Raw genomic sequence first — 23,879 nt, forward strand, 5'->3', positions numbered from 1 at the left:
TGGGGTCTTCAGAAAATTGATTTCAACAGACAGACAGACGGACATGGCTTAATCGACTCCGCTATCTATAAGGATCCAGAATATATATACTTAATAGGGTCGGAAATGAAAAATGTAGAAATTACAAACGGAATGACAAACTTATATATTCCCCTTTCACGAAGGTGAAGGGTATAAAAAAGCTTATATTAAAGGGCATTCCATTATGAAATAGCATAGAATCAATTTTCAAAATCGAATTCAATTTCATCTCTGTACCATTCATTCCATTAAAGAATTCCTTAACGAATTACTCCATAGGCTTAATTCCTTAGTATTTCAAACACATTTAATTAATTCCTTTGAGAATTCATGAAAGAATTTTATTCAAACAAAAGCCTTTAAATCAAGCTAAATAATTTGGTTTGTTGGGAATATTTTCAGGGAATTAATTTTTTAATACTGCATTAAGCTCGTATCAGTGAAAAATATGTCGAATGAAATTAACGTAAAAATAGCTATCATTAATAAGTTGATAATCCAAATAAATTTTTACGCTTAATTCCTAAAGTTTTGAATTCAATCCATTAAGAACTTAATCAGTGTAGAATTAATTCCTTATTGAATTATTAAACTAGATTGCTGGAGAAATAAAAACAGATTTCTCAAAGTTACTGGCTTTTATATAAAGGTACGATAATCCGGATTTTTACCGTAACTCAAGATTTTAGTCTCACAGTGTTATTTAAATCAAAAATTTGTGTTTTTATAATTTTAATTATTTATAGAATATCCGTAACGAATTTTGCAATTAAATCGGTAACGGTATTTTAGCGGTAATTGCAGTTATTTCGGTAGCTTAGCGACAACGCACAGTGGTTTAGAAACGTTTTTTTTTTTTGGAAATAATTCGGTATCTTGGGAACTATTGCAGATATAGTTACGAAATTTCACAAGGTTGGAGCTGAGTTGATTTTCAGTTGCTCGACTTCGTAGCGGAAAGAATTTTTGGCGATTTTTTAAAAAATGTGAGACCCGACCATTTATGATGGGCCACACATTCCCTTATTCTTCATACAAAGCCGACCAACTGTAAATCAACTAGAAAGCACCTCTGATCCAACCTTTCGTTACGATGTCTCCAATAGATCCCGATATAACGAATTATTTACAAATAATAAACGTTTCTAAACCTCTGCATAATTGTAGATGAGCTGAAAGTGTAATTTCCCAATAAGCACTTTGAATGGGATTCAAGTTGAAAGCAAGTTTAGTTCAAGTCTTGAATTATTGTCAATTCTAACAAAATGTTCAAGTGCTTGATTTTTTGTATGGGCTTTGGTGTTTATTGGGTTAGGGGTAACAGTAGCTTAGCGGCTATGGTAGCCAACTTTACTCTTGAATCTTATAATAAACATTGTTATATTTGCATTTTATTTACATATCACTAGCTTTCATATTCGTTACACTGTTCTCACATCCAGTGTGCAAATTTTCCGCCTCAAAACAATAAAAAAATATATCACACGTAGAGAAAACAAAACAATTTTATGCCATCAAATATTAAAATATAAAATCCTTCAAAATATTTATACTTATGCATGTTTTTTGTTATTGTTGACTGAAAACAACAGCAACAAAAAAAAAATAACTACAAATCATATACATAAACAACCCAACAGTTCTAGGAGACTGTCCCTATCATTTAGGGGTAACTACTAGTTACATAACTAGCTACGTGACAAGTTATTTGAACTCGTGCATCTCCTAAGCAGGACCTTTTTCATTGGATTCATATACCGGTTACATAGTTTCAGTTAACTTACTAGCTGGTTACTTGATTAGCTATATAAATAGTTATTTTAACATGTAGGGTGCTAATTGACCTCAAATAGTCATTTAAAAAAACATCTCATAGGACTGTTTATTGCTATGTAAACAAACTTTCCTCCGAAAACTCTCGAATAGATTACTACTTTTTAAAGTGACCACACTCTAGTTTACTTAGGGACACTAAGGTAACGATAGGTTACATGGAATGTCAATATACTTAAGCAACAATAAAATAACATAATTTGTATAAAACCAGTTTCTGCTAATTACTCACAAAAAGAGCAGTGCAAAATAAACGCTTTAAGTGACTACTCTCTTGATTACTTAGAGACACTTAAGTGATAACTGTCTTCTAGCTAGATTACCTGGGATATATAAAGTAACCAATTGTCTTCGCTCCGAACTACAAAGAACACATATGTGTCAAATGAACCAAAATATATAAATTGGAATCAGCCTAGTAGTCAGACATTGACTACTTGATTAACTGCTGGGAAGTACCACATTCTAATACTGACACATCCATATACATACATACATACATATATTTGTTTATGTACTAAGTATAACACAAATTTTCAAAATCACACACATTGTGTAGGGGCGAACGAAACTGTGCCAAGTTCTCTTTAAATGGCCAGAGGAGAAACCAATTTTTATTTCTATTTATTTAATTTCTTTTTGTTAAAAGTGTGCGTAAATGGCATGTTTGTTATATTGTTTGAATGTCAAGAAAATTTAAGTGAAAAAAAAACAGAAAAACCGCAAAAATTATTCAAAGCAAAAATGATTGTATACAGACCTAAAATTATTTATGTGTTAATAAAGACAACATAGGTACATTGCTTTTTCTTTTCGGTTTTGCTGTTTTAACTTTGAAAAATATTAATTTAGCGTTAAATTTTGGTATGTTATTTAAAACAATATATGAAATTATTGTCGTTTTTATTGCTTTTGTTGTTCCTTCGTCAATAAGATAAATGACAAACTTTTGCATTTCCGGTTCAAATACTTTTATGTATGAAACAAACGGAAAATGTTCTTCATAGATATAAAAAAAATAATGACTTTTCGCTTAATTGAATTATTTAAAGCAATAATTATTTTCGGAAATTCCTTTAGTATGATATTTTATTTAATAAAATACAAGACAAGACATTAGACTCGTCTATAAGATTTTCAAATTGAGCAATTTGAAAATCTTATGTCTTTATGACACTTATGCCCATAATTTCAACAAATATATATCTATGGTGTGAAATAACCAGCTGATAGATTTACCTAAAAGGTAACTTGACATTAATATCAAATGCATATCTACGGATCAAAATTACTAAATATTTTTATTCCATAAGTAACTAAGCACTTACAGATTTGTAGAAATTACGGGCATTAATATATCAATTGAAGGGGTTTTAGGTAGTTTCAGAATGGAAAAGAGATGCACGCAGAAAATAAACATGGTTCGGCATGATAACGACAACTATACTGTGATCTTTATAACAATATATTGTTGTCGTACACAAATAATTTTTATTTTAAGGCCCTGACCACCCTCAGCTCTTAGTTTTTGAAATCCCAATTCAAATCTTAAACTCAACTACACCTCTTCTATAGTCATGGGGAATTTTATTAAAATTTAGAAGATTAGATATATTTCCACTTTTTTCAATTCTCCCACTGTGCGATATATTTGCCCAATTCACAATTGATGTCGTAGTGTTGTAGCATTGTATGTCATAAATATTTTTCAAACAAATTTTTCGAAACAAAAACAAAACATTAATAAAAAAATTTACGACATACAACGATACGACGCTACGACACCAATTGTGAATTAGGCAATTATGTAGTATACTAGGATGTTTGTAAATCAACATATCTCAACGTTTCATGAAAAGGCATTTAATTTGTAAACATTTTATTCCAGGGGCTAAGATAGTGGGTTTTTGAGTAAAACTATATCATATTCAACATTTATTTAATATACAACTTTAAAGTCACCTAAAATAAAGTCGTATAAAATATTGATTTGAAATTTTTTCTTGTGATCGGAAAGACTATTTTCTAAACATAAAAGTTAATATTTAGAGCACATTTAGACAAGAATTGTAGAATTAATATTAACATATTGCTTAACATATTTGTAACGCCATTACACTTTTTCAAGATGAAAACAAATATACGAATTAGTTAAGGCAAATCCCGCAATTCCCAAAAAAAAAACAAACCAAAAATCCAAATTTTTGAATTCTTTGAAATTTTGACCACATTTGTTTCGAGGCTGGTAAAATAATATTGGGTGTATGACTTAAAAATGCGGGGTTTTTTCAAATGTTTAGCTTTTGAACCACTTGTACAATATAAATTTATTCCAAGTATTGGCCATTATTAGCTATGACCTTTTCCCATCTTTGTGGCAACATATTGATTCCCAGCCAAAATTACTGCTCATCTTTTGAAGCCAAGAACGAATAAAGCCAAAGTGAATCGTATCCCAGAGACAGCATTCTGCATCGATCGAAACAAATAGTAGTCGAACGGGGCATGGTCTGGTCTATAAAGCGAGTGAGGCAATACTTTCCAACCACTTAATTCTAAATACTTTTTATCAGGTATTGCAACATGTGGCCAAGCGTTATCATGATGGAATATTCCACGTTTTCATGTCTAGCCGCATATTCAGGGCGGTTTTCAGCCAATGTTTGCTTCAAACGAATAAGTTCGGTACGGGTTCCTGTGATGATCTGTTCAGATTTCAACAGCTCATAATAAGCAGGACCTTTTTGCTTCCACCAAATACAGAAAATTACATTAGCGCCATGGATATGTGGCTTTGGTGTCGATTCGGTTGGTTGGCCGGGCTTCACATACGATTTCTTATGCTTCGGGTTATGCGTATAGTATCCAATTTCACTGCTATTGGATGAATCCTGCTGCTCGCAATTGCTTTGAAATTACTGCTTGACTAGCTTCCAAATGATTTTGAGTTTTACAACAATCGTCATGGAGTCATGCCTCCAATTATTGTCTTCCTTGTCAAAATCCCCACTTCTGAACCACACAAACCGATGAATCACATTCACTAAAAGCGTTGGTGAGCAATCGGTGTGTTTCCGCGGCACTTTTTTTTAATTTAAAGAAGAAAAGCAAAACTTCCCTCATATGACGATTGGTGGATAAAAAATACGACATTTTGCAAAAACAAGTAAGAAAGTATGGCCGGCCAAGCCCGACCATATAATACCCTACACTAAGTAAATGTACAATAATATTTTTCTTTTAAAATATCAATAATTTGTATTCGGTCGGGACTGATTGTCGGAAGTGGGCTTTATATGGGAGCTATGATCAATTATGGACCGATTACCATGAAATTAGGTCGTGTGATTTATGTCTAAATGGAAGTTATTTATGTTGAATTTTGTGTGTATACCAAAATTTTTAAGAGATTTATGCACGTTAAAGTGATTTTCGTAAACGGGTCTATATGGGAGCTATGCCTAATTATGGACCGATCATAGCAAAATTTGGTGACAATTTTACATATTTGGAGCGAAATTTGTGTAGATACTTATATAAATTAAACATTTATGACCGACAAAGTCCAATTTCGGGAGGACATTCGTATGGGGGCTAGATGAAATAATGGACCGATTTCAGCCAGTTTCAATAGGCTTGGTCCTTGAGCCGAAAAAATAATATGTATCAAATTTCATCGAAATATCTTCAAAATTGCGACCAGCCGACCAGCCAGCCAGCCGACCAGACGGACGGACATCGTTTAATCGACTCATAATGCGATTATAAGTCGATCGGTAGACTTTAAGGTGGGTGTTAGACTAATATTTTTGGGCGTTACAAATATCTGCACAAACGCATTATACCCTCCCCTCTATGGTGGTGTAGGGTATAAAAACTTTGATGTTTACACTATAAAAGTCAATTACTAAGTGAGAATAAATGACAGATAAGTTATTAAAAACAAAAACTGCGTACAAAAGATACACCATCTACTGTGAATCCCGCATATTTAAGTCTTGAATTCTTTGAAATTTTGACCATAAAGTCCACATTTGGTTTGGGACTGGTTAAGTAATACTATTCAAAATACATCTTACCGTTTCCACTTTTTGAAATTGCAGCCTAAATTCTAAATTTGAATAAAAACAATTGTTAACCCTCTAATGCCCAAGCATACTCAAGGCACTCATCACAAAAATGCAAATATAACTGATTTTGTATTTCAAAAACTCATGTAGCAATTGCTAAAAAACGAACTTAAATTATTTTAAAAAGCTTTCAACGTTTTTCAAGTGAAATATCAGTTATATTTGCATTTATTGGCATTTTGCGATGAGTGCCTCGAGGCTTGCTTAAGCATTAGAGGGTTAAATTTGGAAGGGCCTAGGGAAACCTCTATTAGTATATTTTAGTTGTTTTAGACTATAAAGTTATATTTTTGGACTCGATTAAGCTTTGAAACTTTTTTCATATGATTTTTCTTATTTATTGTTTAACCAACAAGAAAATTTTAAATGAAAACGGTCATAAAGTGTGTCCGATGTTGTGGCATTTCGATATGTTGATATTCTTAAATTTAATAGAGATAATCGAGGGATTTAAAAATTATATATGTCTGAAATGTAAAGGGTTATTTTGTAAATCTCTTCACCTCACTTTGAAAAATTGTTCTTATAAATTGGTTTTGTTTTTGAAAAATTTGTATGGAAATATTTTCAAAGTGAGAGGTGGATTGTTGTACAAAACAAGGGGGTTAAACTGGAAAACTTCTCTGCTATCCCTATGTGAAATTTTATGTCAATCGGATCAGCCAGCTAGAAATGGCAAGTTTATATCCAAAATTAGAAATTGTTGAAAGAATTTTATTTCTCACTGTACTACAGAGTGTATGAGTAATAAATTTTACAATTACACATTAAGTATACGCAGCATATACATATACCAGTACATATTCATAAAGAATTTTTCATACTAAATTCGTTTTGTAAATCATTGTTAATATGGGTGCTAATAACTAAAATTTGATTTTGAAGATAATATCATTGGGATATTTCATCAAAAATGCAACTAAACAAAACTGTCAGTGATTAATTTGTCGCAATGTTTTTTTTTTTCTTATTTTCTTATTCTAAATTTATTTAACAGATCAGGGCCGTTCAAATATTGTGTAAAATCAATTGAAATGTCATTTGGCACACTTTTCAAATGAAGCAACCCCCCCTTTTTGCATAGATTCAAATACACTCATTCTCGTAAAGAATCAATATACACATACATATACTACAGCAACCACTATTTAAGGACACTTAATTATTTATTAATCAATTTTGTAGTTTTGTAGTGTGAAATTCAGAAAAAGAAAATAAATAAAATACAAACAATAAAATGTCTAGCATCGATTAAGAATTTTCGATAGATTCTTTGAAGAAAACACACAAAACGTTTAACGATTAAAATAAAGAATCATTACAAGCCACTTTGACATTTAAATTTTGAAGGCACTTACACATGTCAGATTAGCAAAAGTATTTTGTCACTAATTGTGAAGTTCTACAGGAATAAATTAAATAGTTTCCCGATAAAAATTAATTCTTGTTGAGCTCTCTTAGACCTCATAAAAAATATATTTTTTGCGATTCTTAAAAAATGCTAGGACGATAATGTAAAGATACCTTTAATGGCGCACAATGGGGTCGGTCGACTAAACTACTGGTCCTATTGTAAAACGATGTATAAACGAAAAGTAGAAAATTACATAGGCTTTAAGAAACTGGCTTAAGCATCTATACCAGTGGCCCGTTTTATAATTGCAGCTTTGGGATTTTATAACACTTAGCTTAAATTAAATATTTGGATTTGATTTTAGACCTATGGTTTCTTGGGGAAACTTTCTTAGAATTTTCCGTAGATTGCGTTTCTGATATACGATTTTTTACTTTTTGATTGTCCATACAAATCGACCCGGCCTAATGTTCATATTTGCACAAGATATAAGCTGTACAAAGTTTTCCTAACCAGAGATGATTGACTTTGGCACCTTGTATTCTAACAGGGTAGTCAAAAATTTATCATTCTAAAAGCTTATGTCCTCCTCTATGATTCCTTCATACATCATTTTGTAGTAGAAAGACAGCAATATATTTGGTGTATGACTCAAAAATTACGTAACCGCGTTGAAAGGTTTTTGTTTTTAATAACTTAAGGGTACATATCTGCAATTGAACAACAAAGTTTTTTTCCTTCGAAAATGTCGAATTTTGTGCCAACAAAGCGTCATATGCGGGAAGTTTTGGTTTACTTCTTTAAATAGAAAAAAGATTGCTCACCGAAGCTTATGGTGAATGTGTTTCATCGCCGAGGCCAGCTAAAAAAGTTTGAAGACCAAGAATTGAAGGCATTACTCCATAAAGATTGTTGACAAACTCAACACGAGCTTGCAGAATCATTGGGAGCTACTCAAGCAGCAGAAGCCAAAAGACCTTGAAAGACGATTTTGCATGTCCGAAATTATGTTTTAACGCTATAAAATAAATTAATGTTTGCGCCGAATCATTACTTGCGATGAAAATTGGATCCATTACGATAATCCGAAGCTGGACCGGCAAACCAGCTTAATCGACACCGAAGCCAAATATCCATAGCGCTAAGGTAATTCTCCGTATTTGGTGGGAGCAAAAGGGTCCTATCTATTATGAGCTTCTGACATGAAAACGTAATATTGCAATACCTGTTAAAAGAGTATTTATAATGAAGTGGTTGGGAAGTTTCGCCTTATCCGGTTTATAGTACAGACTTTGCCCCGTCCGACTATTATTTGTTTCGATCGATGTAGAACTCTCTCTCTGAGATACGCTTCACTTTGGAACAGAGTATCCGAAATTGGCTTGATTCGTTCTTGGCCTCTAAAGATGGGCAGTTCTTTAGTTCGGAATTCATATTATTACATTTTAACCTTTTCAAAACGTTGGTTTATTTCCTTTAAATAAACCGGATACTTTTGATTGCAAATAAAATCCGTTTAGTAGTTTGAAAATTGTAACAACTCTTTATTTATTTAAAATGTACAACAACAGAATTAAATAGTCACTCAATGTTTTTTTTATACACGTTTATAAATTCGCAGAAATACAGACACACTTTATAATGTACACGAATTCACTTTTAAATACAGCACACTTTAAGGCACTCAATTGATGTTTCTTCAAATAGCGTCTCTGATAAACTCACTAACGACTGCAACCTCTGCCACTATTTATAACACTGCCATCTGCACTCTAGATTGATCTTTAACTGTCTAGAGCTTTCTAATACATACGCCATCTGTGGTGTACTTTCTACAATGTTCTTTAACTGAATATTCGAATTCGAATATACGGTCGCAGCAAATAGCGTTGCCATACTTACGATCAATGGTCAACTGAAAGCTTTTATTCAATGTTAATAATGCCCACAGATATGTTACAGTTTGCTATTACAGCACTGCTATTTGAAAGCATTATGCTACTTTTAAATCAGCCGTTAAAATCGTTATATTTGAATTCAAGTACAATTTCGTAACAATATTTTTTGCCAGAAAGATGGGAAAAGGTCATAGCTAACAATGGCTAATACTTTGAATAAATTTATGTTGTACAAATGTTTCAAAATAAAAGCTAAAAATTTGAAATCGGGAATTCGGAATTAATTTTGAAAATTCACGGTATTCCGGGAATTCCCGCCTAGAACAAGTTATTCAATTCAAAAATGTAGACTTCGCTAAAAAATATCTTTGGTTTTAAAATATAATTGGATACAAATAATAAAATTGATTATAAAGAGATAAACTGACTCGATTTCTAATTTTGGTTATATACAAACCTGTCACCATTTGTCATTTGTATCGGAATGTCTTCAATTTCCATTCGATTTTATTCTACTTTCGTTAAATTCCAATTAATTCTGTTAATTCGCAAAAAATAAATATTTTATTTTTTATACCCTTCACCATGAGTGGCAAGGGTGTATACAAGTTTGTCATTCCGTTTGTAATTTCTACATTTTTCATTTGCGACCCCACAAAGTATATACAGTGAGCCTCAAAAGTAAGTATACACCAAAAATTATATGATTTTTTTAAGATCATGAAAATCATTATAGTCCGACTTCAATCTTTTTTCACAACAGAATCTATTATTCAACCCATTTTCCAACAAACCGAAACTTTTAAATTTTAATCGATATATAGGATTTTAGGATTTTCATTATCTTAAAAAAAATCATATAATTTTTAGTGTATACTCACTTTTGAGGCCACTATATATTCTGAATCGTTATAGATAGAGGAGTCGATATAGCCATGTCCGTATGTCCGTCTGTGTGTTGAAACCAACTTTCTGAAGCCCCCAAATAACTTACATACACGAATGATACATCAATATCTCCGAAATTCTTCCGGCTCGGTTGCTATTTAAAATCGAGAAAATCGGTTCACAAATGGCTGAGATATAAGGAAAAAACCAGGACAACCTCGATTTTTGACCTATTTTCGACCCATATCTGGATTACTAAATCATTAATATAGACAATATGGATATCTAATGATAGATATTTCAAAAACCTGTGCAACGACGTATATAAGACCATAGTAAGTTGGACCTACAATGGGTCAAAATCGGAAAAAATATTTTTTAACCCGAATTTTTTTTTCACCAAAATTTTTTTTTACTAAATTTTAAAAAAATTAAAAACTAAAAAAAAAATTTTTTAAAATTAAAAAAAAAAATTTAAAAAAAAATTAAAAAAGATTTTTAAAAAACAATTTCGAAAAAACAACTGGAAAAAAATTTATATTTTGTTTACCTAAAAATATTTAAAATTTTTATTTTAAAGTATAATTTGGTGAAGGGTATATAAGATTCGGCACAGCCGAATATAGCTCTCTTACTTGTTTTGATTAAAAGCGTTTTGATTAAAAGCGTCTCTTACTTGTTTTAATTTTAAATTGGCAATGTTTTGTTGTTAATTAAAACTCGAAGAAACCCAAATAATATTAAACAAAATACAAGAATTCCACGGAAGGTGGTTTTATTCCAAAAATGTTCGTTTTACTCTTTGTGAAAAAGCAAAATACTAAAATAGTTCCACTTTCGATCGGAATAGAATTCTTTGACAGCCCTGAACATTCACGAGTTTATGGAATAATTTGAATAAAGAACTTGTTATTGATCTATTTGGGTTAAATCTTTGTCATTGTATGAATCCTCCGCATTTTTTTATTTATTGATTTAATTACAGAATTTCCAATTATACTACTGACAATTTGTTTTGGAACTTTAAGCATCTTGAAAAACTCTAGTTACAAACAGAATAACAAAATCATCTCCCATCTAATAATTTGATTAATATTACTTAAAATACACAACTATTTTCTAATTGAAAGAAAACACATGTTGCCAGTTCTGTCACCCCCTCAAGTATTGATCAATGAAAACATGCCACTTTTAATTAACGTAATTATTTCATTCGATTTTATTTTTGTTTTGTTTTCAAATAATCTTAAGCAATTGAAAATGCATTAATCAAAGTCAATAATTTTTGAAATATTTTTTTAAATTTTCTCACAAATTACAAATTATTTTGCCAATATTTAGAAACATTTTGCAAAGGTAGGTGCTAATTTTCTTTCCTTACAACTGACTAGCATAACTCTAGCAGAAACAAATATTTTGTAATTTTCTTTTATTTTTTTTTTAAATTTATTTAGTTTGTTTTCATTATGTTAAGAAGGTTAATGTCAACTTTTGTGCAGTTTTGTTCTCGGTTTATTTAAAATGCCTTTGGCATTGAACTTTTTCTGTGTGTGATTTTTTTTGTTTGTTTTTATAATTTTTTTGTTTCGTTTCTTAAAGAAACAATAACATTTTTTTTTAATTATTTTTATTTTTTTTTCTCTCTGTTTTATGTATTAATAAAATTAAAACATATATGTAGACAAACTCACTTGTTTCTATAGTCAAGAATTTGCAGACAGACTCTTTTTTATCAAAATAAATATAAAAAAAATCGTTTAAGAAAATAAAAACATGCCTTAAGAATATAATAAATTGGCGTTATTTATTATTATGGATTTATGACCTTCAAAAAAATAAGAAATAAACAAAAATGTAAACATTGTCATCCTCTAAAATTGTCAATCACGAACAATTCTAGTGATAGTGCTGACAGATGACTAAAGTTCAAATTGGATAAACTAAAATTAAGGGGAATTTTTTAAACAAAATTCATAAATTATTACAATAAAGTTCAAAATCTTTCCTTCATATATGAATTTTAATGAACCTTTCCTTCCATAAACTTTTTTTATGGCCTTATAGCTAAGGAATTTAAATGTATTTTTTTTTTCAGAACATAAATTTAAATATTTTCCAATTAACCTTGCACTTGAATCTTAGTAAAAACAAAATACCATTTATCAACAATGTGTAATTCGAAATTCCACCAACATTCATTTTGAACTCTAGGAAAATTTCCCACAAATTACAAATTATTACTCATATAAGTTTTTGTTTTTAAATTTTTTTTTAAAAAAATATTTGAAATTATTAATATTTGCTATAATTAACACATCCTATTTATAGAGTTGTAAAATTTAAAATAAACATTTCAACTCATATCATCAGTTTTGTTGGCCATTGAAAGAGGAAAATATGTGAAACAATAACAAAAAATGCTTATCTAATAAGTAGAAAGCTTTATTTTTAAACAAATTTTGCATTGAACATAGACGTTTTTGTTTTTTTTATTAATTTGTTTGTTTATAAACAAAATATGATTTGATTAAATAAATAAATTAGTAATGAACATTTTTGTTTATGTAGAAAATATTTTAATAGTAAAATACTTGAGAGATGAATAATTTGAATACACCTTTTTTATAGCCATAATCAAAAAAGTTAGGGGGTATATTGATAATGACATTCCGTTTGTAACATATTAAAATATTGGTCATAGAACCATAATGTATATAAATACTGGGTTCTCATAAGATTCTAAGACCGGCTCACAGTGGGTTGAATGGTACCCAAAGTGGCGATTAATTCTTAGAAGCCGTAGTTTTAAAATATTATATTTTTTTATTGATGAGTTATTATAAGCACATAAAAACACAGCATTTTAGAAAAAAAGGTTAAATAAAATTTTTTTAACCCTTTAAGCGCATTATTGTTTTTTGGAAAAAAAGACCCTTTTTCACAATTTATGCTGTAACTTTGGAATGGAAAGCGATAAATTATTGAATAAAATTGGAAATTAAAGCATACTTAATGTGCTATTAAAAAATTCAAAATATAAATTTATTGTATGTATTTATATTAGTACAAAATTAATTTAAAATCAAATTTTTGTTTTACACAAAATTTTATAAATTTACAAATTTTTTCAAAAAAGTCATAAAAGAGAATATTATAATTTTTTAGTACTGAATAATCATAAATCCATAAAAACACAGAACTTTAGAAAAAAAATGTTAAATGCATTATTGTTTTTTGGAAAAAAAGACCTTAGTTCACAATTTATGCTGTAACTTTGGAATGGAAAGCGATAAATTAATGAATAAAATTGGAAATTAAAGCATACTTAATATGCTATTAAAAACATAAATTTATTATATGTATTTACATTAGCATAAATTTAATTTAAAATCTAATTTTTGTTTTTCACAAAATTTTATAAATGTACAATTTTTTTAAAAAAAGCCACAAAAGACAATATTATAAATATTTGTAATGAACAATCATAAATACATAAAAACACAACTTTAAAAAAAATCTAAGAAAAAAAAAATTTGTATCAAATATGTTTTTTAGCAAAAGGAGTTCTTTCACTATAACTTAAATAAGTAAAAAAACTTCAATAAACCCGCACGATTTTTTTCTGTATATAGAAGCTGAAAGTTCATATTTTAAGAGTATTTAATGGAATTTACCCGATCTCGCCCTGATTTTTTTTAAACTCAATCTATGTATATATCGAAAAAACCCCAATAATGGAGAACTTTAAAAAAAATCTTAAAAAATATTTTCAAAACATTTATCTAAACAAAAATTATTTATTTATGTTCTCAAATACCTGAAGTTGGTGGTTCCATTTTAATATTTCTACTTTTAACAGATTTAACAAAAAATATAAGCTCTCGAAATATCAAAATTTTCAATTTTAACCACAGCACGCAAAATTTGTAAAAATTATTTAACTTTGACCGCTCACTGCCAATAAAGTAAGTTACTCACAACTGTAATTTTAGCAGTTTGTGATGTATTATTTAATGCACTTTAACCCAATACCAAACATGACTGAAACAGATAAAGTTCAGCTTTTGAATTAATCGCCACTTTTGGTACATTTCAACCCTCTGTGCGTCTGTCCGGCTGTTGAAAACACAATGTTGATAAGGTTTGTTTGGTATTGAAAATGTAATGTATTTATTGGATCATTATTTCAGCCAGCCCCCATACAAATGTCCCCCCAGAATACTGTTTGAGCAGTCATAAATATATTGATTATGCAGCAATCCTGAACAAATTTTGCACAAATTAGTTCTAAGTATTCTGCAATTATACTGAAAAGTATTGGGCAACATTTGTTCCTAGTCCCAAATTACTTTAATATTCATAATTATCTTATAATAACTAATATCGTGATAAAATTGGACATAAACAAGTTTTATATGAACCTATTGTATTCCGAAAACAAAATTTTTTCCGAATAAATGTGGATCAGTATTTTATAATATTTGCAATCCTATTAAAATGTTGATACAAATTTTAGTTTTAGTTTAACCTTTATGTCAACAGCAGAACTGCTTTACGCATGTCAACAGCAACGTTTTGTATGGTGAATGGTTAGCATAAAAATGCTAATATCTAACTCGTTTGTTGGAATTTCTGTATTATATTTTTTTTATTTTGTTAGAAATAGGCAAAAGGTTCAAACATTTTATGATAACCAGTTTTACCCTTACATTTAGTCATTTTTTTGGAAAATTTTCAAATTTTTCAAATTAAAATAATTTTTTTATTTATCAATAGTTTTTAATGAAATTTTACAGTTATATAGACTTTTCTATTAGATATAGGAAAATAAAAATGGGATTTTTTAGTTTTTTTTTTGCTATAATTATCGGAACCCTTTACAAAATAATTAAGAACATATTTGGTCATCTAAAATAGGTTACCCTTTTTTTGATATCGACTATGCGATTTGAGAATTTTTGCCCTAAATTTCAATTTTACATAAAAAATAGGCGTTATTTGAATGCACCTGGTCCCTTCCGTATCAAGAATTTTTAAATTTTTTTTCATTTAAAATATTTAGTGTAAAGTTAGCTTTTCAAAAAGTATAAATTCCTAATACATCATCTTTGAAATTTTTTAAATACCTTAAAAATAAAAAAAGTACTTTTTTTTCAAAAAGTAGAGAAAAATCCCATTTAAAATCGTGTCAAAAAATCAAAGGGAATTCCGCAAATCCTAAAAATTGGAGCTAAAATCCAAAAAATGGTATTTTTTTACTATTTTGCTCATAGGGTCCACATTTCCTTCGGGCCTGGCAAAAATACTTTGGGAATAAATAGGAAACACATCAAGGTTCCCAAAGCTGCTTTCCGTTTTCTCATTGCAGGTTTTGGATTTAAGAACATGTGGCCTAAAGTTGAAATTTTGAAAAAAGTGCTTAGGGGCGACATGTTCTAGAATACGATATGTTTTGTGTATCAAAATGTTTTCCGTAAAAATACCTTACAGAAAAACATAAAATTCTTATATGTTCTTAAAGAAATTTTTTTCGCTCAAAAAACATTCAAAATCTAAAATTTTTGGAATTTTTAAATTGAAAATCGTTTATTTTTGGAAAAAGAAAATTCAAGTCCATTCATTCGGTCCAAAAGTATACCCTATATTTTTAAAAAATCGGACCAAGGCATGGCAACATTTTAAAATTTCAATATCAAGACCTATCTAAGCGCTTTCCAAAAATATAAAAATCTTTGAAATTGGATGGGAAACCAAAAAATGGTACGTGTTTAAAAATGTTACATATCGTAGGTACTAGCACCGCCCTTCTAGCACTCGAAGTAGCCGATCAGAAATGCCAGATTTATTTCCAAAAAAATTTGGAGCTAAATGCAATGTTAGCTTCAAACGAATCAGTTGAGTTAGGTACAGGTTCGCTGTGATTGTCTGGTCAGATTTCAGCAGCTCATAGAGATTACCTTAGATATTTGGCTTTGGTGTCGATTCGGCTGGTTGGCCGAACTTCACATATGATCTCTTACGCTTTGGGTTATTGTAATGGATTAATTTTTCATCGCAAGTAATGATTCGGTGCAAAAATTATTATCTTTTATAGCGTTCAAGCGTCATTTCGGGCATGCGAAATCGTTTTTCAAGGTATTCGTATGGTACCCTGCTTTTGGATGAATCTTGCAGCTCGCAAAGCTTTGAGTAGCTCCCAATGATTTTGCAAGCTCTTATTGAGTTTTACAACAATCTTTATTGAGTAATGCCTTCAATTCTTGGTCTTCAAGCTTTTTTGGCTGGCCTGGTCAATCTTTGCCTTCCGTGTCAAAATCCCCACATCTGAACTGCACAAACCATCTCTCTCACATTGAAACCTATGGAATACATTCATCATAATCTTTGGTGAGCAATCGGTGTGCTTCAGTGGCACTTTTTTTTAAATTAAAGTAGTAAAGTAAAACTTCCCGCACTTTATGAAATTCTGAACAGCTCGGATTCAAGTCTCATGAAACACGGCGTTTTCATTTTACTTTATGTTTATTAAATTTGGGGATTTTGAAAGGCTTTTGAGGACAGAGGATTGTTGTATGTATTTCAAAGAGTTCTTATATTAAGGTGATACAATCTTTAGATTCAAATTAGGATTTGTAAGTAGTAGCCTTTCGGATTTTTCGAAAATTAATATTGATGTTACAATTCAATGCCGGATGTGGAATAAACATTTTCGAATCCTATTGTTTGGAAAAATGATATAGAAAAAAGAGGGAAATAAATCCGTAACTTCTAAATGCTTAGTCAAATTTCCATGAAATTTCACATGTGTTGTCGAGTTTAAGTTTTGAATTTGCACCATGAGCCACCATTCTAATGAAATGTCTAAGAAGATTTATAAGGAATTTATACTTTTTGAAAAGCTAATTTTACATCAAATATTTTAAATAAATAAAATTTAAAGTTTTTGATACCGAGGTGACCAGACCACCCAAAAAATTCTTATTTTTTATGTGCAAAAATTCTCAAATCGCATAGACGATATCAAAATTCAGTAAAAATCTATATAACTGTAAAATTTCATTAAAAAATATTCATAAATAAAATCTTAATTTCAATTTGAATAATTAATCTTCACAAAAAATCAATAAAAAGCATTTTTTGTCATATTTTTAAAAAAAGTATTCCATGAATTTATTAATTCAAAACTTATATATATTTTTGATAAATAGACAAAATCCCCTATCCATTGGTACCTTAAGTTTTTTACGTTTCAAATTAATTAGGGAAAACTTAACATCTCGCAGAGAATTCAAAACTAATGCTCGACAACACTTCTTCTTTGTGCATTTATTCAAATCGGACTAACCGTTCAGAAGTTACAGATTTATTTCCCTCTTTTTATACCCTTCACCATGAGTGGCAAAGGTATATATAAGTTTGTCATTCCGTTTGTAATTTCTACATTGTAATTTCTACAATATTTTTTAACACGATTTTTTTTTTCATCAAAAAAGTTTTTTGTCATAAATTCTTTTTCGGAACAAAATTTTTAAAAATTAAAAAAAAATTTCGAAAAAAAAAATTTGAAAAAAAATAAAATGTTGTTTACCTAAAAATATTTAAAAAAATTTATTTCAAAGTATAATTTGGTGAAGGGTATATAAGATTCGGCACAGCCGAATTGTTTTTTTATACCACTGTGCGACAATTGGATCTACGGTCCGAAAATACCAGAGTCTCACTCAGAATATTATTGTTAATAATTCAGTATTCGAATTTCAAGTTTTTGGTAAAGAAATTTGAGAAAATTAAGAAAACTGAAAGTTGTTTCATTCCGAAAAAATCGATTTAATTTTCTTGAAGAAACAACATGCTGAATTAATTCCACTTTCGATTAGATTGGAATGCAGTATTATGACAGGGGGAAATTCTCACTGCCTGCCATATTCTACTATTTATAAATTGACTTTTTTGGGTTAAATATACAATGAATTGAATGAAAATGTTTTCTAACATTATTAATGATGTCATTTGTGATCTTAAATAAAACCAATGATGTTTGTTTTTTTTTCTTTAAAATAAAAATTTGTTTAATTTTATTGTGGATATTTTTCAAGGATTGTATTTTATCTTATGTACAATATGACAGGATGCTTGTTTTAATAATAAAAATAAATCAAAAAAATAAAAATAATATAAAAGCTAAAAAATTAAAAACAGAAAACAAAATAAATAGTACTCTCTATTAACAGCTAAAAGGGATTATTTATTTATACAATAATTTAATATATACATATGTAGTTCTAATTATTTATTACATATTTACACACAATATACACGAATGTTAAAGAGATCATTAAAAAATTTTACAGCGATTAAAATTTTTTAATTAAACTCAAATTAAAAACTAAATCTAAAGTGGTAAAAAAAGTTAAAAATAATAATAACAATAATATAAAGATTTATTTACACTCTCTATAATTCGAAAGGATTTTTGGGGGATATAAAATTGTAAAAATAAAAAAAAATTGGTTTTAATCTTAATAAACATAAACTTTAAGATAGGATTGTTCTCAAGAATTTTTAATTTTCACATTTAAAATTTCGGAATAATAAAAATAATTATCGATTTACAATGTTTCGACTTTTTGGCAACAGATTTTTGAGAATATCCAATCAAATCCTTGCAAAAAGTTAATGCTTATTTAAGAGATTTCAAGGTTTTGATAAAATTACAGCTACAACTAACTTAAGTTAAGGGATTTTTTGTTGTTTTGTTATACTTTTAAAAATTTTATAGAAAATTCCAACTTACACCATATTCCATATGCTGTATGTACGTCTTTGTAGCCTTTCAGCTTTCTCCTCTTCTTCCGCCAATTGTTCGTAATCAATTTCCAAATATTCCTTACCGCCAAAACACACTTTACGGCCCGTGTACCTTTTCAAATAGTTTATGTGCGACGATACATCTTTGCCATCGATATCCAATAAATAGGAGATGCTGGTTATACGCTCCTTAATGCGTCCACGACGCCACTTAATCTGAGTCTTCTTGAAGCGTTCGGCATACAGGACTTCGTCGCCAATGTTATATTCTTTGTGCATGATGCATGATTTCAGAGGTTTCTTTGGCTCTTCCTGTTCTTGTGATTTTTTCTCATCCTCATCTGGTTCATCAGTTGCGTTGTCTTCTTCGTCGTCGTCAGTGACATACGATATGGGTTTTTCTAAAGTTTCAATATCAGTATTTTGTGGCTCTTGTTCGGCGCCCGGATGGAAGAAGGTGTCTCCTATAGAGAGTCTACGTTTTTGTCGCTTAATAATGACTCTCTGTTTGACTTTACGTTCTTTTTTGGGTTTTTCTGTGGCCGCCACTTCCTCGGAATCGATGGAAGCTGATTCCGATAGTTCTGTAGATTCTGAACATTCTTCGGTCAATTCATCTTTAGCGGGTTCTGAGGCTGTTTCTACGGTCACATTTTCAGCTTTCTGCTCCACATTTTCTTGTGGTTTTGTGGTTTCTAATCCGGTTTTTTTGGTTTTATCTACTGACGTTTGTCGCACAATTTTTTTCAAAATAACTTTTTTCTTGTGATGTTCTGGATGTGCAATTATTTCGGCCGTTTGCACGGGAGCGGGTGCCAATTGCAATTCAGGCATTGTGTTTTGTTGTTGTTGTTGTGCTGGTGCTTCAGCTTTTTCCTCCTGGGGGGCTGTGTCGGCTGATGATGCAGTTGTTTTTTGTGTGATGTCTGTTGTGCTACTAATGGAAATGTGTGGAGAGCTTATGGTTTTTGTATCAGCAGCGTTCGTTATTGATTGTTCGCCTTCTACAAGCAATTGATGATGATGACGATGTTGTTGTTGCTCTGAGGTTGGCGTTTTATCTATACAAGGCTCTTTTAATGATGCTTCGGCTTTGGCGACGTCGTGTTTGTTATCGTCTACGCTTTTGGCGACTACAACATCCGTTGTTGCAACCACCTGTTGTTGTTCTGGTGCTGTTGTTGGCTTTTGTTGCTGATCTGCAGTTTGTTGATTTTCCAAGTTTTCTTTAAACTTTTCCGTGGATGCTTGATTCAGTAGGAGATCTTTAACCTTTGATTGTTGATTTCCAACTGGTTGGACCAGACTCAATTCATGTTGTTTGTTTGTTGTGATGGAAGGTTTAATGATGGTTGTTTCTTGTTGCAAGAGATCCCCGAAATCGTCTTGTGGCACCACGACGTTTTCGCGCTTAATTTGACCGTTTGCTTCGCTGGTTGTTGATGAACTTAACACAGTTGTTACACTTTCTAACATACCGCCACCAGCTTGTAAATCGTTTGATTTGAAATTTGTAGTTGTAGATTTGATTGTCGCCTGCTTTTCTTGTTTTTGTTCTAGCTGCTGCTGTTGTTGTTGTTGTTTTGGCGGTGGCACTGAATTTTCAATTGTTTTTACATTTAATGACGCCGCCTCATCGATCACTAATTGCGTTGGCAGCAATAAATTTCTTTGGCTAGTGATTTCGGTGTTATTTTGTTGTTGCTGCTCGTTTTGTTTTGGCATTAAAACATCCTTGTTTTTATCAGTGTGTATCGATTTATTGTCTTCGTCTAACGGTTTGACATGATCATCACTTTTATCGTTTGCTTCTTCTTTTTCTTCTTTTTTTAGTTTCGATTGCTCTGTTGCCAATTGTGAGTTATTTTTGTTTTTTATAGAGGATCTTTTAACTTTCACAATCTTTGGTTTTGGCGTCACTTCCTCAACTACACCGGAAGTATTTATTTTGGCGGTAAGTAGTTTCTTCTTAACCACAGCCTCCGAATCCGAAGGTCGTCTGTGTATATTTGCTGGTATGGCCAATTTAACTGGAGGTTCTATTTTGGATCCCTCTACAGCCGCCAACGAAGCTCTACGAGCTGGATCTTTAGATTTTATTATCACCTTTTTCTTGGTCTTCGCTGTTGTGGTCTCCTGTGTAGCATCATTGGCTGATTTGGGTATGGCTCCTTTTGTTTCCTGCTTAAGAGTTTGAAGTTCATCTCTGGGCGTTTTGTTATTTTCATTAGGTTGTGGTTTAGTTTCGGGTTGTTTTTGATCTTCCAAAGACTCTTGAACATCTTCTTTTAAAGTGTAAAGATTTTTATTAAGTTTTACTTCATTTGTTTCAGAAGATGCTGCTTGGGTTTGTTGATTGCTTTCAATATTATCTTTAACTTGTTGAATTTGTTGCTTGTTAATTTCAGAATTTTGAGTTGGCAGTGTTAATCCAATTTCCGATTTAATATTATCCGTTTCGTCTTTTGAGCCTAATTGTTTCTCAACCTGGTTTTCATTTTTGTCTTTTAGCATTGCCTCATTTTTCTCCTTTTCCTTTTGTTCTTTTTCCTCTTCCTCTGTGAACAGACTACGTCTGCGTACTTTTTTCACAAATCTAAACGATACCGGACCTTCATCTTTCTTTTCCTCCTCTTTAGCCTCTTTAATACTATTTAAAGTAGCTGTTTGATTTTCAGTATCATTTTCGGTTTCGGTACTGTATTGCTTTAAAACTCCCTTGACTTCGCTGAGAGAGGCCGATATGCGAGCTTTCAAACGATTTAAACGCTCAATCGGATCTTCGGGCTCATCTTGGGAATCCTGAGTTCTTAAACGCCTTTGTCGCCGTAAACGTGTCCTCTCTGGCAAAACATCAGAAGAGTCTATGGAAACTGCACGACTAACTAAAGGGGTTTGATCAGTTTGGCTGACTGTTGGCAAGGGGGTGTAACGTGGCAAATCTACCGATAGCAGAGAAGTTGATTGTGTATTTCTTAAAGCACCCAGAGAAGGCCGACGGCTGGAAAGTCCATCAGCAGTAGTATCATTTGAGTTTCTAATTGAATTTAAGGCAGAGCGATTTGAAATTGTTTCACTTATTGGGGGTGTGTTTAAAACTGAACGATTTGTAATGGTATCTTGTGGCAAATGAGTAGAACGCTTAGATAGCAAGGCACTGCTCTCATGTTGTAAGGCCGATCTTGGTGTATATGAACTATCATTATAATTTCTAGATGAACTTAATGAGTTTGATAATCTGTTGTTACTTAAAGGTGTTTCCGAAGATAATCTTGTTGCGTTGGTTCCAGCATGACGGCCACTTCCTGTTATTAAATTGTCATGTTTACCGAGTGCACGTTCTGAGACCGAACTCGGTAAAGCTCCTTTTACTCTATTCATTTCGAACTTCATTTCATCGATTTGCAAATCGTTAGATAAAATATTGTTTGTATGCTCGAGAGCTTCATTCGATTGTAAGTCTTTGTTTGGGTTTTCTTGTTCATTGTCCGCTAAACGCGTCACTGTCATTTCATTCACTTTTACACTTGATAAGTCGTTTTTTACACGCGTATTTGTAACCGTATTTTGCGTTTCGCGTATTAATTCATCAACTGTGTCAATTGTATCGAATTCCAAGTTATTTTTAATGTCAACGTTGATTTCTTTATTCACTGCGAGCACATTATATTTTGGCAATAATTCACTGGCATTTGTATAATCTTCAAGTGACGTATACAATATAGAATCATTTGACGGATTGGGAAAGGGGGAATATGGGGAGGTTGGTTGTTCACTTTTAGCTAGAAAACTACCCGTACTATTGATTTGCTCGTTCGTGACACCGTAATCAACCGCTTCAGCTAACGTATCGCGTACATCTGAGCGTTCCACAATTTGGCCAACCTGGCGATCACAGAGATCACCAAGATCATGTTCATTGTGTAGAACCTCTTCAATGTCGATTCTCTCGGTATTTCGAACACTTGTTACACTCGATGGGGGTGGTGTTGGTGCGAATCGAGCATCGCACGATTCTTGTTTAACTGCGTTCGTGCTCTCGCAATCGCTGCTATTATGATTTGTGGTTAAAGAATTTTGAATTTTTTCAAAGAGAACAACGATGGCGTCTTGTATGCGCTCAATTTTTTCCGCATAATATCCCACTTCGTTTGGTTGAGTATTATTTATAGAATTTATGGCTGCCAATATATAAACATCGGCGTCGTCGTCGTCATATATTGTTTTGGCCATTGTTGTTTGTGGAGGCGGCTGTTTGTTTTTTGGTGGATTTTCCTCCACACGAACTTGTGCGTCTTGAACTTGAGACACATATTCATGATCAATATTTTTAAATTTTTGGCCATTCTGCGTCATTGATAATGATGCCAATGATGTTTGCGGATTATTGGAATCATTTAGCTTACTGCAATTGTCATTATTTAAATAATTGCTAGTGGAAAACTTAAGTTTATTGTTTATCTCTGGATTTTTTAAAGGAAATGTTGAAAGACTGCTGTGGTTTTTCAAATATAATTGGCATGGAAATTTTGTTAGAAATTGTTGATCGAATTGTCTTAATGATGCATTTTTTTGATTTGAAAATGTCTTGGAAATTTGTGCAATTTCCAACTTTTGTTCAAAATTGTTAAATTTGAAATTAATTGGACTGGGAGATTTATTTTCACAAGGAAACCATTCTAGATTTTGAGATATTAACAGGGGAAATTTTAAAAGCTTTTCATTACTAATGTAAAAATTATTTGTTAGATTTTTTAAAGGAAATTCATCATAAATTTGATTATTTAGATCTTGTAAACAAGGAAATCTTTTTAAATTCGTAGTAGTTTTGGTTAATTTTTTTAAGTTTTGCTTAAATTTGGAATCTAATTGAAGTATTTTCGGACTTTTAATATTGCGGAGAGTTTCAGTTTTTCCACGCAACTCTTTTCCATTGTAGAGAAATGT

General features: G+C 31.0%; 2 protein-coding genes across 2 annotated transcripts in view; one reads left to right on the forward strand and one right to left on the reverse strand.

Annotated features, from left to right (window-relative positions):
- The window catches only part of LOC135953547 (2-oxoglutarate dehydrogenase-like, mitochondrial), a 41,707-nt gene that overhangs the window by 12,123 nt on the left and 5,705 nt on the right, over positions 1 to 23,879 (forward strand). The window lies entirely within an intron of this gene.
- Positions 18,395 to 23,334, reverse strand: LOC135953546 (inner centromere protein A). The gene has a single exon (XM_065503489.1). It carries the CDS (start codon positions 23,286 to 23,288, stop codon positions 18,915 to 18,917), a length of 4,374 nt encoding a protein of 1,457 aa, XP_065359561.1. The 5' UTR covers positions 23,289 to 23,334; the 3' UTR covers positions 18,395 to 18,914.

This window comes from Calliphora vicina, chromosome 3 (genome assembly GCF_958450345.1).
Source record: "Calliphora vicina chromosome 3, idCalVici1.1, whole genome shotgun sequence".
NCBI lineage: Eukaryota > Metazoa > Arthropoda > Insecta > Diptera > Calliphoridae > Calliphora > Calliphora vicina.